Source organism: Cryptotermes secundus, unplaced genomic scaffold, assembly GCF_002891405.2.
Source record: "Cryptotermes secundus unplaced genomic scaffold, Csec_1.0 scaffold499, whole genome shotgun sequence".
NCBI lineage: Eukaryota > Metazoa > Arthropoda > Insecta > Blattodea > Kalotermitidae > Cryptotermes > Cryptotermes secundus.
This window is the reverse complement of record NW_019738354.1, coordinates 1,352,630-1,371,916: the sequence shown is the minus strand read 5'-3', so window position 1 is coordinate 1,371,916 and position 19,287 is coordinate 1,352,630. Positions and strand designations below refer to the sequence as shown.

Below are 19,287 nucleotides of genomic sequence, written 5' to 3'. Positions count from 1 at the left end.
AATTTGATCTGAGGCATGACACTGGGAAACAAAGTAATGGCTTCAGTTTGTAAGTTTTCATGTGAATAATAATTACCAGCAACTGCTAAGGATGTTGTTTTGCAAGAAATGTCTTGAGAAAGTACAATCCAAAATATCTAGAAATTAAAACCACAACATATGTTTAAGACACCACATACTGCTTGTTAACTACCTAGAACTTCTATGCCCCAGATAAAAACCCTATAGCAGCATTTTCTTATAAAAGGTTATATAATAACCTTCAAGTATTCAGATGCTAAAGCATAAAGAAATCTTGTCTTATTTTCAAGTTGGGGAGAAATAATGTCATATGAGTATGAGTACGAAGGGTGAGCCATAAAAACTATATGTCATATGCAACTTCAGCTTTCAAGGTATAGTCACTTCGAATGTTAAAATGCTCCATTTCAGAATACTTTGCAGTTACCACCTTCAGGATCCAAACTGAAAATGGCACTGCAATGTATGCTGAAATGGAATAGCTTCAACATACGACCAGGCTAAACGTCAAAAGCTGAAGTTGCACATTATACACAAGCCATAAAAATCCAAGGATAAAAGTATATTCCATATAAATTTAAATATTATCTAAGTATTAAGTATCTTGACAGTCAAAGGAAACAATCTTACTTTTTCCTTCCAAATGCTATAAGACGATATTTATGATTCACACTGGCACACGTAGCATCTTCTATATTCTGGGCCCAAATACCTTGCACTTGCTGGAAAAATATGAGAAAAGTATTGACTTACATTAACAATTTGATTTGGTTCATTCTGGTCCGTCATGCTAACAATATCATGAAAAGTTAAAAGTTCCGTCTAGTGTGACTGGTTACGATTTTTCTTATCTCAATTATTTATGCTGTTACATGTTTCGGTCTTCAGAGACCATCATTGGAGGGACATACATTGTAACAGTAACTTCCAACTGTATTGATGTAAAGGTGCCCCTCTGATGATGGTCTCTGAAGACCGAAACATGTAAGGGCATAAACGATTGAAACAGAAAAATCTTCACCAGTCACACTAGATGGAACTGTTTAACTTTTCATTACATTATCAATATCAGAAAGTTAAAATATGTGTGCAAATGTTATGACAAAATAAAAAAAAGTAGTAGTGTAACAGGAAAATAAAGTGAACATGGTGCTATAATAGCCATAAAGCCACTTTATTATGAACAGATAAGGGCTAAAAATATATGCAACAACTTATGATTTTGTCATGTTACTCCAGATCATGCATTACAATTCGATATGCACTGAGAGAAACAAACAAAGAGAATGTCTTATCATTACTTCCTCATGTACTCCTGGTATTTGCTTATTATTTAAAACACCAAAAAAAGAAAAAGAATAAGAACCAATGAAACATCATGCTTACAAGCAAACATAAATTGAAACATGATAGTCTAGTCCATGAATCTTAAGCATGACCTAATATTATTATAAGCATAAAGTTCTTTTTTTCCAGCCTGATTATTATCTGAAACTGATAAATACATATGTAGCAAAATTTGTAATGTTTTAATGCTTACAGGGTACCTACAGGCTGATATGATTGCTAGAAATTTCCATCTAGCTAATGTCTTCGGCAACTTTATCATGTGACCTATTTAAGTTTCCAGGGTACATATGATCAAAGTGATTTTTGTTGTGCTTAAGAGAAGGGAGAAACAGAAGGGTGTGATGACATATATTTTTGAGATCCTTTGTTGACAGCAATTCACTCTGCAGAAGGAATTTGACACTTGATATTACTTTTTGCTATGAAGTTTTATCTACCTGAAAAGTACATTATCTGTAATTCAGTTGGGAAACTTCTGACACATGTGGACTTCAAATTACCAGCTAATAAAATTTTAGAGTCCTTTAATTTTGAATTTGTATTGGTAGGAATAAGGAAGACTGTGAAGCTTCTATGCAGTTCTTGGCCAGTCTTTTAAAGTAGATTGCTTCTGGTCAAGAGTGAGGCATTAAACTTGTGTCCCTTCTCACAAGAAGCTGGATGTATTACTCACAAACTAATTTAAATTCATATATGTACTTTAAATGGGAATGTTACAGCTAAATTAATGGAGTAACTACTGTTTTTTGGGTCTTATGACACCAACTAACCTCATGTTCTGGCAACACTATATCTGTATATCAATGTGAAGAGTTATGCAAAAAATTAACCTGAGAACTTAAAAGCTCTACTGTTAAGCAGTCAGTTACATTATTATATTTTCACTTTGTCTTAACCAACAATGTGTAAATGTTATGCACATCCCCTCCTTAAGCTGGCACAATTCTAATGAACAAATAAGACCTGGCCAAACGAAAGTGACAAGTGAAATGTGTGGGCACTGATGGGTTTAAGCTGATGTGGGATTTCCTAGCTTATGATTCATGACCTAGATTTACAAGTAGATCACAAATGTAAATCAATAAAAAAAAACACACACACACAGACAACATTTGTGGTTTTCATGGCAATTTATAACAACCTTAAAAACGCAGAAACTTTTGAGTATTTACATCGGGCTCAAAAAGCAGGCATAAAAATACCACCTATAACTTAATAACGCAGCAATTACAAAAGATGTACATGTAGTGATAACAAAACTGTTACGCAGTATACACATCTTATAACAGTACAGTGATGCTTACATTTGGGTCAAACCTTAACGAAGCAGCTGTAAGAAATGCTGCCCGACCATCGTTCAGAACAACAGCAAATCCACCAACTAGAGGTGAATATTCTATATCCACAATATACGTATTGGATTCCAGAATTGGTATTGCTGCAAATCATAAGGCAAGAATAAACAACAACACAAACTGCATTCAGTATTTAAGCTTATCATGGAATACTATGAGGAAGTGATTGCATCTGGCTTCAAATTCTGGAAGCATAATGAAATTAGTGACACTAACATAACCACCAGTTCTCATTCATCTTCAATGCTGCTTGATGGGGAGGGGGAACATTGTTAACAAAACCCTATGGTATTTGTAAAACATCCAGAGTTATGCTTAATCTAAGAGTCACACAGCAGTGGTTATGAAAAATTCTGTGTTCTAGGATACAACATCTGCTGAATGCTTCATGCTGGTTTCTTACTTTCCTTACTCTTCAAATCTGACGATGGCTGTAAAATGTCCCTCAGTTGACTTTCACTGAACTACATGGCCTTATATCCCAGAAGACAGAACTCTTCATCCAGAATTATGACCAAGAATGTTAAATGTAATGTAGTTTTGTAAAATAAGAAAAAGCATTAAAAAAAAATTGTACTTCTATATATGAGTATGTTAAGATGGCTCTGTGAGCAATATACTTCAGAACGTTTGCACTGAAAGTATTTAAGACAGACATTGGTATGAAGTCAAAGAAACTTAATACTTATTACGAGAAAATCTTGTGTTGAGGAATGTCAGCTGGGAATTTAAGCATTCTAGGTGAGTAATCAACAAAGAGTTAAATATACCAACTTAGGGATTGCATGGTTCTCCTCAGTCTCCATCAGCATTAAGAATTACGGAGGAGCAGTAATTGTACTTTAGTTTACTATATTCTAGGATTTTCCTTGAGGGAACAAATTAAGAAATACGAATCTAGACATATGGTAAATCACATATTGTACCTCCTGTGGCAACAACTACACTCTGGATAATTCACAAGGGTGAGATGAAAATTCAGTATAAACACATGAACTGCAATTAATAAATATAAATCCTTTCATTTCTCATGTTATTAATTATTTTCACATATAAGGTCAAGAAACAGACTATTTACATAAATAATACTACAGTATATGAACAGATAATTAAATTTCTGCTAAATATAGTGCCAGAATAAGTACACCAAATATTTGAAAATAATGGTTATTCATTGTTTCTGTTCCTTTAACATACAAATCTATAGCAATAATTGATAAATAAGAATGAGAACCTTTAGAAACTTGCTGGTCAATACAGAAAGGCACCCTTCTCAGATCAAGACAGTAATCTCTGTTCTGAGAACCATCCCATCTATATCTCAGCACATGACCTCGAGTAGTCGCCAGCATCAGCTCATCGCGAATACAGACCATACTGGTGATTCCCCCTTCAATCCCAACTTCTTCATCCTGCAACACAAAATATACTTCACCATCAGAATTATAAAACACAAAACAGGGAAATGTGCGCCCACACTTCAGGATTTTCTGAAATTAAATTAAGAAAATAAAGAAGCAACTTATCTAAAAATACAGGAAGCCATTATTTCAATCATTATGTTACATGGAAAGGAAACATGGTTTCGTAATGAATAAAATAAAATCAAACAAAAATGAAAATGTATGAAAACAATGTAACTGTACATGAATTAACTGAAGAATGGTAAAAATTATATATAATGTGAAATTGTATAATTTACACTTTTTATCTTGTACTGAAAATATGTCAAGATTATGCTTGGCTATGAATGTAATAGGTTAAAGGTAAAGGCAAAGTTGTCCCTATGCTTAAGTAATTAAGCACTATGCCATGAAGGCACATGGGGGAATGGATGTATAGATCCACATTTTCTTGACATCGGCATTAGCTGGAGGTGAGTGGTCAGCTTCACACGCCAGCCACTTTACCCCCAGGGAAAGAGCCTCTGGTATCCACTGAATAGGAAGTTTGGTGGACCCCAGAGCTGGTCTGGATGTTGAGAAGAGAAAATTCTTGACTCTACTAGGACCTGCACTCCAACCCCTCGTTTGTCAAGCCTGTAGCCATTTGCTACAGAAACTATATTATCCCAGCTCCTTATGAATGTAATATATATAAAAAAGGGTACAGCTATCCCTGTAACAGGCTGTAGAGGCCCATAGGGTTATGAAATGTCAAGGATTCCACACTCTAGACAATCGGCTCAGAGATTGCAGTGAGATTGTCAGCCTTATGTGCCTGCCGCCTTTTGCCCCCAGAAAGATTCCTGGTACTCATTTCTGTTATAGGATCAGTCAATTCCAGAGCCATGGTGTAGCTGGAAGGATTAGGTCAATTGAAAAATCCAATGACATCAGGAATTAAACCCACAACCTTCTGGTTTGTAGCAGTGCTTCAACCAACTACACTATTGCATGCCCCATAGTACATATAAGGGGAAACAGTATGTATGTAGGAACTCCTGATGGCAAAACCTTATGATAAACTTGAGAGTGAGTCACATATGAGAGGATTCATTAGAAAATTGTTTATGATGAAGATAGGACCAACTGCTATCTCGTAACTGGTTTCAAAATATCATGTTTCAAAACTGCAGTGTACATGTGACCTCCTAGGTTCTGATCTATAAAAGAACCATAATGGATAAATATACAATTTTGCTCAAAATGGCTTATGGTAAAAAATACAGAGAAGCATACTCAAAAGAACCACAATTATTTATTACTAAATTAAGATTGTTCATAGACACCAAAATACTGTACATATGTACAGTGTAAATACTACACACAAACATGCTTTATCATATTAAAATCATAGTTTCTAACTTCATGTTAATGATCACATCATGAAAACTAAAACATTTACCAAAGCTTCTCAAAGAGCACATACTCTTACTTCTTCTATTCAAACCATATATTGAAGGAATTAAGAGATTTTTAATTAATCTAAAAAAAACATTTTTGTCTTATCCCAAGACAAAGAACTGATTGAATTAGTGACAGGTGATACTGCAATGCCTGAAACTAGAGCTCTCCTATGTAATCAGCAAATTACACAATGACTCACCAATGTCAGATGAAGAGGTGGAATGACTTCTTTGATAAATAATTCAGCACTATCCCTGCGTAAATTTGGATGTGGTGAATCCACTTGCTCATACAGACCCTTCTGTTCAGCAACTACACCAAGCTTATATAGAAGCAAGTAACCACCCGATGTCTGCAACAGACAAAACTGTATTCCATTTGGGAACATAAGTTTAACACAACTTCATGGATTTGCTGCTTTTCTTCACTTTATGTCAGGCTGAAGAAGCAGTGTAATCTGTCTGAAAGGATGTGACAAAAGAATAAGAAACTAACTATCTGTATGTCAAGGACAATTCGTAAGCTCTTAAGAGAATCAACTCTCAAAATCAAACAAAAGTTTGTAAATGGGAATTACTACTGATTTCAAAGCATGATCACATGCAAAGTTGTGTCCTTCAGATATTGCTTCATTAAAAAGTAAAATTATATCAAATTTAACTTCTACAATTAATACTATTATTACTGATTGACTTTTGAAACAGATGGAGAAATGTAGGGTTTTTAAACGGATGGAGAAATGTCTGAATGGGATGGAGAACAGTCTGCAAGGATGGAAACTGTAAATACAGAACACATCATTCTAACTAAGGTAAAATGTTAGTGGATTTAAATTTAGTTGTGGTTATAAGACCTCAGCAGAATGTAAGGTTGCTGCAGGTTGATACTGTGTGATCTTCATACTCCTGTAGGGACACATGGCATTCCAATTGTGCCAAAAATTATTTTCACCACAAAAAACTAAACAAGTGAATACTGACAGAGAAGGGGGGAGACATAGGCGCTCTATCATAGAGAACCCATATCTTTACAACTCTTGACAGCCCTGTACAACCTGCTATAGTATCATCGAAAACCCACTTGGACATATCTATTTAGTCCAAACTAAAATACTACTTACGGCAACAACAAGCATACTGGAATCTGGGCGCCATTCCACAAGTTCGTTCATTCCAATGTCTTCTATTGATTCACATGCTCTGCGATGAATGACTATAGGAACACATGGCTGAAAAGAAAGTACTTTCTGCGATACTGGAATAACGTGACCTATAACATACTTACTTCCTAATTCAGTAACAAGGTACATAGTTCATCACTTGTTCTGTATAACGAGTTTCATACGAACAAGAGAACCGCAGGTATGATTAAAATGGCCAAATATAGTACTGTGGTTAACTAACCTTGCAAAACCATACAGACAAACAATCATCTGTCAGTATGGCAAATAAAATCTTATCCCTATTACAAATCACTTGACGGATTGAACAGTGGCCTAACTGCGGGATATTTAATACTTTGGGCCAGCCAACTGGGAAGTACATTTTGGTTACGCCCAATGTGTTTCAAAATGCACGTAAATAATTCAGTCATCCACACACCATTAACACCATAACTATGGCCATCTTGTATATTCCTTCGTGTCTCATACCATGTACAAACATCCATTTATTGGCTAATATTCGTCCATTCGCTTTTAACTGCGTAACATTTACCAATCATATTCTCTCTTTTACTGGGTACAGTCTCGAGAATATTTGATTCAAATGAGATATTGTAGTATTAATCGTGGTGTGGATTTTATAGGCATGCATACCACAGCAAAATGTGCCATTTACAACATATACGCGTGCTGCACATATCAAAATATAATTTTCGTAAGAATAACATTATTAAGTATATGTGTTGACACCACTGTACTGCTGTACGTACATATCGATACATATGGTATTGTCATCTATATCCTGTTAGATCACCCTGTGAAAGACGTAACGAAACTTTGCATTTGTTACAATATAATAAACGAATAACATTTAAAATGTTTTGTTATTACATTACGTAAGAACAGTTGACGTGCTTAAACAGCAAAACAATTTACCATCAATTAAAGGCGTATTTCAACATCGATTATTTCGACTACCCTACCTACCTATTCAAATCGGTTTGGCCTGATCCGAACCGGTCCGGAACTGAATTGGATTAGCTCAAAGCCGGTGTGATGTAAATAGCTTTCGTAGCTAGCCTAGGTGTAGTCAGGCGTTTCATTCGGTAGTAACATTGCGCACATTTCACACACATCTGTAGATTTGTTGGTCATTAACGGTCATTAATACTCAGGATGCAAATGAACGAACATAAATACATGTGGAACCACGCAGGAACTGCGCTTTTAATTTCGATTTGGTCGGATGGTTCAATTCAAAAACAACTTCGAGCTACTCTCAGAAACCAGCCTATATGGGATGGCGTTGCACGATATATGATGAGAAAGGGATTTCGCGTAAATGGGAAGCAATGTCGTACGAGAATAAAAAATATTCTAGTTCGCTACAGGGAAGTAAAGAAAACTGGAAACTTTAATGGAAGTGGCATTGAACCGTTTTACAATGACGTAGATCGTGTGATGACAGCTAGAAACATGCAAACATCTGCAGATACTTCATCTCGTAGTGTGCCTTCTACAGGTAATTCATTAAATCGTTGGAACTTTTCGGTTTTTTTTGTAGCTCATTGAAAATAGAAATAACTGTATTTGTTATTCTCTTTTCAGATCCATTGGGACCTAAAGAACAAAAATACAATTATCAGAAGTCCAACGAATATACTGACCAGGAAATGGTACAAGTGAATATCAAATCGGAACAAAATTCACCGCCGACTATATCAGGTATTTGTTTTTCTGTGTCATAATATTTCAGTATTGCACAAATAATAGTATCTGTTCTGTTCATCACCGCCTTTTTTTTTTCAGATGATAGCACACAAGAATTACAAGATCTCTCTCAGGATTCTGCAAACCAGCAATTTTTCCAAGGTCTTGATGTCACATTGGACGATGACCAATCATCCTCTTCCATACATATGACGTCATCCGCAATCCGAAGTTCACCTTTGTCATTCCTCCAATCAGGTAACTGGATATAATGCATTGTTAATGTTGTTATATATCAACGCCAGAATTTTCCGCTTTACGCATTACTTATTGTTGTACATTGTAAACATAAGACCCTTGTAAAAAGCAGCAGTCCAGTTTGTGTACTTTGGACGAAAATTCGATTGGATTTTGAAATATAAAATTACTGTCATAAATATCACTTAAAAGTACCATTTTCTCTGAGCGCAGTTCATAAACATGGACAAATACGAAATCAATGTATTTTTCCCCATACTTCTCTAAAATATACAGTTCTAATCTGATGGTGACACATCCCCACTTCTCATCGAGACGCACACCAACGTTACAATTTTGCCCTTCTGAGTAATGCGATTTTTATAAGGAGAAAAATTTAGAACTTCAAACATTCATAGTTGAAAACGCAGTTTTCTGCGTAGACATACTCTATATAATCAATGTACCGTTACACTTGGCTGGATTGCCTTACACAGCATCTCGGGATGTCTTGCATGGTATATTTTAAACAGAGGGTTCTGGGAGAACATTGGAAATGGAATCCAAGGGATTTAGAAAATTGTTTAGACTAATTTATGAGTGCAGTAACAATTTCTGTGGCAGTATAACAATGCCTTAATCCTAATAACTCTGGGGTACGCTAAATCTCCATGAAACTCTATAAGGGGACCACATTCTCTGTACCTTCATTGATTCCAACATGGAGAAAGTGCGAACATTTTAAATGAATGCACCATTCCATGTTAGATGCAAAAGCCGACTTCATTATGTAGCTGTTAATATAAGGAATATATATGATAGAATTTTATTTGAAACACGGCCACGAGAAATCAATTTGAATTGATGGCAATAATTTAAGAAGCCATCCATGTACATAGAAAACATTTTGTTTTGTTTTGCTTTGCATTGCAATGTACCATAGTGTCTGAAGGGTAGACAAAAAGACTTGAGGGGATGTGAGAATTGGCTGCTGATGAGGTTTGCACATAAAAGACATAGGTATGAAGAAATGGCGAAATTATATATTGAGGAATTACTGTGCCCTTCGCCTAGTAACGGTCAGGTAATTAAACCATGAAAAATGGGGTGAGTGGGGCAAGTGGTGCAGAAGAAAAACATGAAAATTCAAAATGTGATGAGAAGAAGCCCCTTGGAAGCCTGAGGCATATGTGGGTGTGAGGGCACACAATGGATTGAGCTGGCTTTTAGCATGTGGAGCTTTATTCCTTGCCCTCCCTCCCCAGCAAGTTGCTTACACACACTTTTATTTAACTTTACTAGTTGCTGAAATGGAAAGTCAAGTCTCGGCAGTATAGTAGAACCATATAGGAAAGAGCTTTTACATGGCACATAAAGCACTACATATATGATTTCCTTCAGATGATGCAACTGCAGTTTGTGATGGAAAAGTACATCTCATGCAAGAAAATGGTCATTCACCTGTACAGCGGGATTCACTACATTCTGACTCCCAATCCAACAATGATGCAAGGATAATAGATTGGTCTTCCCGTCAAAGTACAATGCTACGATTGGAACGGCTAGTCATGCGTGCTATTCACGCTCAAACTGAAGCTGTTACAAAGGTCTTAAGTGCACAAAGTGAGCTGTTCACACAGATGGTGGAAGCTGATAGGAAGCGACAAGCAAGAATGGAAATTAAATTGGACCGTTTACTTGAACGACTAGATCAGAGTCTGTCTTCTGTATCAGCATCAATGGCTGTCAATAAATCGATTGACAAGAACAGGGAACAAGATGCACAACTTAATCGGTTATTAGACAGGCTTGACTGGGCTATACCTCATGTACTTCCTACAGCTGCTTCCATTCAGTTTGAGATAAGCAAAAGAAATCAAGAGTCAAAGCTAGACAGTCTTCTAGACAAATTAGATAGATTACTTCCAACTCTGAATCCACAGGTATTTAAAGGTCAACAGACATCAGAATATCCATTGGAATAGACACATAATATGCACAAGTAGTAGGTTGGTCCTTGAGTAGGTTTACTATAGATTTAGTCGATTTGTGTTACATTTATTGTAAATTAAGGCTGTTTTCTCATAAGACATTAATAAAGAGGACATGAAGGTATGGACTGGATTCATATGACTCACAACAGACTGAGACTTTTGTAATTATTATAATAAACTACTGATGTTGATTCATTGCTTTATAGCATTAGACATTACTGAAGGCTGTACCAACTGCTATAGCTTTTCCTTTGTGTTCATGTGTACACAGATTGTATCTCGCAGTAAGGTATGAATTTGCTGTGTGATGATCTGCTCCATTACAGTATTCATGGAAGAGTTCCATTCAATATTATTTTGGTATTGGAGCTGATTTGTATGAAAGTTTCATTTACCACATTTAGTAAATAATTTGACTTGTCACATATTTTTGTAAATTTACCTGTTATACAGTACAGGCATGAAACTTGGTCATGCTAAGTGAAGGACACATTATGGGAGTTTAGGAAAGGGCACTTTGGACAGTATTTGGACCTAAGAGGGTGGAAGTAGCGGGAGGTTGATGAAAGTTGCATAATGACACACTTCATAAGAATTGTTCTATTTTCTGGGATGTAATACCATGTCATCTGAAGTTCATTAATTTGTTAGTTTCTTGCTTGGCTTACTCTATCAGAATACATGGTATTTCATCGCAGATGATAGTATTCTTCATAGTCACCTCTATGAGATTCTTGAATCCAACATAGAAGCTTCATAATTTCTACACTTCACCAAGTAATACTAGGATCAAGCATGGATCAGATGGATGGGACATGTAGTACTCATGTGAGAGATGAGAAATACATAACAAGAGTTCTGACTGAAAAACCTGAATGGAAGACCTAGGTCCAGATGGGAGGATATAAAAATGAATCTCAAAGAAATGGGGTAGGAGGATTTGGACTACATTCATTTGGCTCAGGGCTCTTGTGAAATCTGTGTTCCATAAAAGTTGGGTAATATTTTGACTAGCTGAGCAAGTATTGCCTTTTGAAGGATTGTTCCATGGAGTTGGTACAAAATACAACATGAACATAAATAACCAGATGAACTATTATGAGGCAACATAGGCCTTATGGTTGTTGCCTTTATACCTTTCTTTCTCTGTAATTATTAGTATCTGTGCTATACAGTGTGACAGTCCAAACCTTTTAAAACTCTTTAATGGACGCTATGTTCCTCTTTAGCCATTTCAATAGAGTGACTGATTTATAAGGGAGACCCATCCATTAAGAAGCTATGCTTCTCGCATTTAGACAGGAACTGCCTTGTTTTGTTACCTGCAGCTTGGGTGACCGCAAAAGGGACATGACGCCGCCATCGAAAGGCAAGTCTGCAGTTTGCCGAAGATGTAAATTTTGTTTTGTTAATAGGGTAGCTGTTATAAAAGTGTCTTCGGAAGGGTGTAATTGGACCCTAAACTAAGAAATAACCGCTTTCACATGTAGGGTTCCGGGTTCAATATCTTTGGATCTCTTTATTCTCAAAGTTAGTAATGTGATTGTCTAGTACTGATGGTATGATGAATTGGCAGTTAAAATCAGCCATTAGGAAACTATTCTTGTCTGGGAGAAAGGCCGTCGGTTCAAATCCTTTACAGTGGATGAAGTGACGCTCCCGCAGGATAGAGTGGGCAGAAGGACTTGGCATTTAGAATTCATCAGAGGCAGATGTCATTGGGCTGCACTCTCCAAGTTTCTCTAAATTTAACAGTCTTTATTTGGTTCGATTAATCTTTGATGATAATAATAAATGGCACTTTACTCCGTACTTGCCAATAAAGTTATAGTGTTTGCTTCTGAAATAAACAATTTGTGATTAAGCAGAAAATAGTGTCTTGATTTCTAGCAGTGGACTAGCTTTAAATGTGCAGTATCCTCACTGCCTCAGTTATTACCGTGACACAACCCTGAGAAGAGTCGAGCGTTCTACCGAAGCAGGCAAATAAATAAATAAATAAACAAATAATAAATAAATACAATAATAAAAACGGGACGGTCACAAGAAGTGGCGCTCAACGTGGGGCAAGAAGTGGTAGCCGAGGTGAATGGTTACAATAGTACCTTACACTATGCTGTTTCTGTAATTGGTCTTGTAGCTGTTGGCTCAACATATAATAAAGAACTGGGCTTAAATTAATTTTCCTAAAATTTTCACAGAATTAACTCTGACTTTAAAGTATATAATACTTATACTTTAATCAGTAAGACAGTTTGTAAATAATTAAAAATGTGCAGTGCAATACAATTAGCACTTCAGAATATACTTCCTAAGTAACAAGCAAAACACCAATAACATAATACTGATGATGATCATCATGAAATTCTCGAGCAGTTCCAATGACCAGTCATGATGAGAACAAAGGAAATTTCATAGAATCCCTTCCCTACTCAATCAAGACCTCGCCATTCATGATTATCACTTATATGCAGTTTTAAGAAACTAAGATCTTAACTACAGTCATTAACTGGGTAAGTCCAATCATCCAGTGTAGAATTCACTGCAACTGCATACCCAGCTGTCACTGTTCCACTAACGTTGTACACAGAGGCAGACGTGAGAAGTATTTAAGAAACGTATTGCCAGAGATTTTGTTTTAAAAAGACTTGTATTAATATAACACAACAAAATAATGGACATTTTTTAGGAGTGTGGGAATCACCTCACCCAGTGCATTAATCTGGTTTACGCTAAATGTGATCATATGGAAGAAAACACTTTTCCATCCTTCTTTAATCTCATTTAAATAGATTGACCGGCAATGTTATGCTACTGTATGTGACATTTTTGTAATTGCTATTTTCACAGGACAGACTTTTGTAACAAATAAAGCTGCTAAAATATACTGTGTTATAAATCTTATTTATTCTGTACAACTGCACTATCTAAGTTAGAAGCAGTACACAATAATTGTTAACCCTTCCGCGACGGATAGTATTTAAATATTTTCCTACTGCCAAACCGACGGGGTATTTAATTATTAAACAGAAAAGTTCTCTTATCCATGAAAAACTTAGTAACTCTCGCAAAAATAGGTATATTGAGATAAAATTTTCACAGAAATATTCATAATGAAACGAAGAACAAAACTATATATATATATATATATTTTAATATAATTATGATAAATAATATTTTTTTACTCACTCGAACTGCTAAAAGTCGAGTTTGGTGTGGTAATCCTGAAAACACTTGTCAATACATAGCCCAACATCACAATCACTGCACCAGTACACGGTTTCTTTTCTTCTTTTGTTTTTTGTACACACTACACATCGCCTTTGTGGTCTAGCCTTTTTTCCTGATGGGGGAATTTTACTAATAAAATGTCTTTCACGAAGCCGGGGGATGGTGTTATCTAAATGGAAAAACCCTCCCACATATAAATTTGTTGCGCATAAGTGTTTGTTTCCTGAACGATATTGTTTACAAAATCCTCAGTAAAAAATTGTAGAAATGTCAAGCACATTCACAGACTGATTTCTCTGCCCCGAATTTTCAGAAAACCGTTTGCGAACGCCATCATAATTATCCATATTTTGCCAAAAATAACTCTCGTCTGAATCCGCCACTGGAACCCTCGCCACTATTTCGTCGTCATCTTCAATACTATGATCTTGGATAGCATCAACTACAGCCTGATCTTCAATTTCATTATCACTGTTTTCACTACTATCCGAATATTCGAACTCACTAACTTCCGAGTCGTGAGCAAGGAGCTCATCTAGTTCATCGTCCTGTAAAACTTTCCTACTTGTAGAGGCCATGGTTATGGCGCGACTGAGAGAAGAAAGTGTTATGACATCATAGATTTCTGTATCATTCGTAAGTTTGTTTTCTTAGGTTGCATTTGGTTCCAAGAAAAAAGGACCCTCTTGTTTGACTACTTCATTGTGTCAGCAGAGTGTACAGCAACCCACTCAAGGAAAACCTTCGTCTGGGGTTTCAGTGAGTGACTCATATAGACAAGCAAAGACCATAGAGTCGAAAGATATATAGTTTTATACATTTTCCTTACTTAGAATTTGAAAAACTTCGATGCAATCTAGGCGCAATGAGACCAAAGTACGAACTATTACACTAACGATATAAAATAAAAATACCGTGCTAAAAATTCGTCCAAAATAAATAACTCATATACCAATTGAAAGATGAAACCTTAATCTATGTACTCCTGAAAAGAAAATTGGAATATCTTTCCTCGTTTTGTCAGCAACGTCCTTCAAAGCTAACACTGCGCAGGTCGGTACACTGCACCGATGTCGGTGGCATACGATTATTTAAAGGGTCGGTGCGGAAGGGTTAAGTTCTGAGGTTTTTACAGCTGTGGGTTGTGGTCCTGTCAAGACTGCAGTTACGACCCAGAAATCAAATTGTGTGGAAGTATGAATTTATTTTAAAATGGTTTGCTTGTTATATTTCTGACCTAAGACATAAAAACAAAGTTACTGTCTACAACAGAGTGGTCAGATGTGTTAAAAAATAATGGCTATACATGAAACTTCTCTTAACATAATGTTCAATCACATTACATTTTCGTAACATGGGAAGAATTATGCTCCTCACCTAGCATTTCCAGTGCTGAAGGGAAGTCATGGAAAACCTCCGCCATGTAGCCAACCTCTGGGCTAAGAAGTGAATCTGGGACCCCAAAAGGGTGGAAACAAGAATACTAATCACTCAACCATAACACTCAGGTGCTCAGTAGGAAGGCATATAATGGTGCAGGAGAAAGCTGCACAGTCTGACTGCCTTAACCTTGATTATCACCAAACTAATGGTAAGATTGGCCAAGAACTGCAAAATGCAGCATCTAAAACTGAATGCAAACTACGTACTATGTCACGAGTCTCACAATAAAAATCATGAGCATAATTTTAAAAGGTCTGTTACTGATACAATTTTTGTACATTTTATAAAACCTCATAGACATTTAAACCATCAATCAGAATATAATATAATGCAGTAAACTCCTGCTTACCTGGTATCCAAGCATTCAAATTCTCGTCCAACTACGAGGGGAACATCTTATATAGTTATTTGAAAACAAATCTGCAATGCAAACATGTCCACCTGTCGTACAGTTCTGCCAGCCATAATTTCTGTGTGCAAAGTGTAAATTAAAATAGACATTCTTCGAATTGAAATGAGAGCTAAATCTCAATCATATAATGTAGAAAATTATGGTAATTAAATTTTGTGTTTTGAAAAGACAGAGAAAACAATGAACAAATTAAATCAACACTTCTGAATGTGCATCTTCTGGAATTTTAAAAACTCTGTATCATGCAGAACACATTTTTCTTACCCTTACTGACAGGCCACTGCATCAGTGTTTTGAAATATCTGTATGTGTGAGTAACTTAAAAAAAATTCAAATCACAACTGAAGAGCAGACTTAACAAAATAAATATTTACAAAGCGAATTAAAATAGTTACTTCCTCTTACATCTACGTTCAAATATGTGACCCAATATAACATGAGCAGTGCCACATATTTCACTGATGTTAAGCAGTTTAAACTGTCCTACATACTGAGTTCAGATAATTGTTATATTTAATTCAGTTATATAAAAGATTAATAAGAAATAATATAACCATAATTAGCATCACTTGGTACAATAACTTCCAGCTGGCCTTCATGTTTGTATTCCCCAATGTTACCCTTGCTCCAAAAAGGCTGCACACTTCTTATCTAGATCTAGCGACTGACCGACCTCCATGGCCTGTAGTTCGCAAGTGAACTATACGGACCAAGCGACTCCTGCTTGTCGGAGAAGTTAGTCAATCTAGATCTAGCATTAAAAATGTAAATAGTATAAGTATGACTCAAGTCTTAACTCTCATGAAGTAGCACTTATCCCTGATCGTCACTGTGTATTACTCTTACTTCTGCATGGATCTTGCATCCTGTGAAGAAAGATATTATTATACTAGAAACATTGTCATTCTATGATTATGCAACATTATAAACAGATGCTTATAATAATGGTATGAGTGTGAACAAAACATAAGCAACAGAGAAATCCACAATATCATGTTACTTTCTCAGATAATAAATCTTTTAAAAGTAATTTCACAGCCACATATGAGACAGGTTTCCACAGTGGTCTTGAAAATTACGACACTGTGTAGTTTCGCATCTGTACCAAATATCAAGTCTTTACCCTGAATTCTATGACAAAGGTTTGGCTCATGATACATATTCTCAAACTTCAAATTTCAGATGTGACAAAGAAAAGACAAAATATTGAATGAACCTCTACTCCCACTGCACACAAAAGGGGGACATAATTAAGAGGCTTACTGAGCTTGCTTGATTTCTATTTTTAGTACCTGTGTATCCTAACATCTGCACTGGACTGAATGGCGGATGTGTCTTGTGGTGTGAGAAAGACAAACTGGTAGTTTGTTTTCTGTTGAGAATGGGCCAAAAGTAAATCCAGTATTACTCGGCGATTCACTTTATCCTGAAACGTAAAACATGTAACTAAGACCTCAGAACAGTGACTTACCAAAACACCCATGGAAATTCAATAACTATGTACTATGTTCATATATATACAAGTAACAATCACTTTTTGATTTATGTCTAGATGTTTGTGATATTTTCTGCATTTTGTACGTATTTGTTCCACATGTCTGGTAAGCCCACAGCTTACCCCATTTACTCTAATTTGACATGTTACCCACTATTTTTTACTTCCTGAATCAGGGTGCAGTACATTCAATATTTCAGAATATCGGTATATGAAAATTAACATGTAATGTGTACAAACAACACCAATGTGTTCCATTTATGAATAAGTTGCTCCCGAATTCAGAGTGGATTTCTGGTAACAGGTTTATATCCTATGCTACTGTCAAACAGAATATGAAATAAGTACTAACAGGGCCAATTTACACTTATATGTCAGGAATACACATTTTAAAACAAAATATGAAGTTAAATATGGTGGCAAGACATGGAGTGATATACATAAAATAACCACACATGGCAGAAATGAGAACTTTAAAGACACTCAGATGGATATACAGCTAGGGGATGGGGAACAGTCATGCATAAGAAAATTTTAAGGTCAGTAACATGCTTGAAGGGAACTACATATAGGAACAGATGGAAGAACAAAGTAGAAGGTAAGAGTAATGACTGCAGGCCAACATACTGTGGGATTACAAATCTGTAGGACAAAGTTCAGAAGACTGCAAAGCTGCTGGAAAGAAGATTCTGGGGTTGATACATGAACACAGATCCCTACTCCATGAAAACAAGAAGTATTAACAAACGAGGAACTTAAATTCACTGTCAGTTATCCCCAGATGAATTGGCAGAATGTCTGCAGCAGGTACAGAAATCTAATTACCTGGTATTATGGCAACCAGATTTGTCAATTTGTATTACTAACTGTACTGTAGTATTTGATTTTCTTACCATAAAAACGTCAAACTCATCCAAGAAATAGAATGGAGGATCAATAGCATCCCACAGGGCCATGATGAAAGAAACTGTGGCATACGACCGTTCCCCTCCAGACAGGGACTTTGTCTCAGCTGCCATCTCCCTTTTCTCAGATGGAGACACTCTGATTTCCAGTGTCTGTTCACTGTGATCAATCATAATTTTACCCTGAAATCAACAAACACCAGTATTACCCCATGCGGGAAGATTCAAAACACAAAAAATGTGACACAATCTCAACTTTCTCCTTCAAATAAAAATATCCTCTTCTATCCCCAAAGTCATCCAGCATCTTCTTACGTCTTCTTCCTCATCTTCTAGTCACTTCTATCTGCCCCTTCAGTTTAATCTCGCATACATGGTATCGCTGTTTTTGGAAAGACTATCCAGGAAAAGTGATAATGTGGTAGTTTTTCCATTTGCTTTCCACATCGCAGTATAACAGCTGTTCAAACCACTCTGGTCATGCCTGTTGCTATACGAACTTGAACCATCTCGAGCATCGTTTCTCTGTGCTTCAAGTCTCTGCTGATGACGCTGCTTCCGGCATCAGTTTTTGGTTTTTGGTGTCTCTCTTCGTCTGATGGCTACCCTTTGACCTGTCCAGCAAGGGAGACCCTGCCAGCAGCTACGCTACCGCTGGTATACCTCTCAGGGTCCTTGGCATACTCAAACCCCCTCACCACGATAGGGTGGAGACACCAACAAGGGGGTTTCCAGATTACATACCAAAACATGCTTAATATACATACAGTCAACTCTCGATTATCCGGGGGCGGATTAACCGGTTTGCGGCTTAACCGGGGCTACTGACGCTTTTTTGAGGCTTATATGTTGTTTAACATTCATTCACTTTTGTTTCACATGGCGAGTTGTAACACTATTTTCGCACTAGTGTGAACCGAGCTCTGCATTCTTTGGTCCCGTTATGCTAACACAATGTTCTAGGGTAGGGGTGAAAGAATGCAAGGATTTGTGGAAAGTTTCAAGGACAGATACATCGCCCCAGTTAGTATCTTTGTATCGATCTTCAAGTGCGTTAGCAAAATGTCAGGCTGTAAAAGGAAGCGTGTTGTGTTAAGTATTCAACAGAAAAAGGAAAATGCCG

General features: G+C 36.4%; 3 protein-coding genes across 7 annotated transcripts in view; 1 reads left to right on the top strand and 2 right to left on the bottom strand.

Moving 5' to 3' along the window:
* LOC111870804 (guanine nucleotide exchange factor subunit Rich) overlaps positions 1–15,790 on the bottom strand; it is a 42,785-nt gene extending 26,995 nt beyond the window's left edge. For 2 of the 5 annotated variants that reach the window (XM_023863355.2, XM_023863356.2), the window contains exons 1-6: positions 6,979–7,293; positions 6,696–6,803; positions 5,775–5,927; positions 3,961–4,138; positions 2,676–2,809; positions 652–743 (exon numbers count right to left, since the gene is read on the bottom strand). In XM_023863355.2, the coding sequence (XP_023719123.1) occupies positions 652–743; positions 2,676–2,809; positions 3,961–4,138; positions 5,775–5,927; positions 6,696–6,803; positions 6,979–7,119 (806 nt within the window). In that variant the 5' untranslated portion in view covers positions 7,120–7,293. Of the gene's footprint in view, positions 1–651; positions 744–2,675; positions 2,810–3,960; positions 4,139–5,774; positions 5,928–6,695; positions 6,804–6,978; positions 7,294–7,724; positions 7,799–15,701 lie in introns of those variants that run through there. The other 3 variants (XM_033754010.1, XM_033754011.1, XM_023863354.2) reach the window with 3 other exon arrangements.
* LOC111870806 lies at positions 7,786–10,832 on the top strand. Its single transcript, XM_023863360.2, has 4 exons — positions 7,786–8,259; positions 8,346–8,462; positions 8,547–8,705; positions 10,086–10,832. The coding sequence occupies exons 1-4, from the start codon at positions 7,914–7,916 to the stop codon at positions 10,667–10,669; spliced, it is 1,206 nt and encodes a 401-aa protein (XP_023719128.1). The 5' UTR covers positions 7,786–7,913; the 3' UTR covers positions 10,670–10,832.
* Positions 14,407–19,287, bottom strand: part of LOC111870805 (structural maintenance of chromosomes protein 6) — a 31,364-nt gene continuing 26,483 nt past the window's right edge. Inside the window, exons 18-20 of the mRNA XM_033754012.1 lie at positions 18,153–18,347; positions 17,057–17,190; positions 14,407–16,630 (exon numbers count right to left, since the gene is read on the bottom strand). Of these exons, the coding sequence (XP_033609903.1) occupies positions 16,591–16,630; positions 17,057–17,190; positions 18,153–18,347 (369 nt within the window). The 3' untranslated portion in view covers positions 14,407–16,590. The remainder of the gene's footprint in view (positions 16,631–17,056; positions 17,191–18,152; positions 18,348–19,287) is intronic.

What these genes read in the sequence shown, in the direction of transcription:
- LOC111870806 (XM_023863360.2), top strand. Translation starts at nt 7,914, where the DNA reads ATGCAAATGAACGAACATAAATACATGTGGAACCACGCAGGAACTGCG. An exon ending in TTCACCGCCGACTATATCAG is followed by an intron (nt 8,463 to 8,546) that starts GTATTTGTTTTT and finishes TTTTTTTTTCAG; the next exon opens with ATGATAGCACACAAGAATTA. An exon ending in TTTGTCATTCCTCCAATCAG is followed by an intron (nt 8,706 to 10,085) that starts GTAACTGGATAT and finishes GATTTCCTTCAG; the next exon opens with ATGATGCAACTGCAGTTTGT.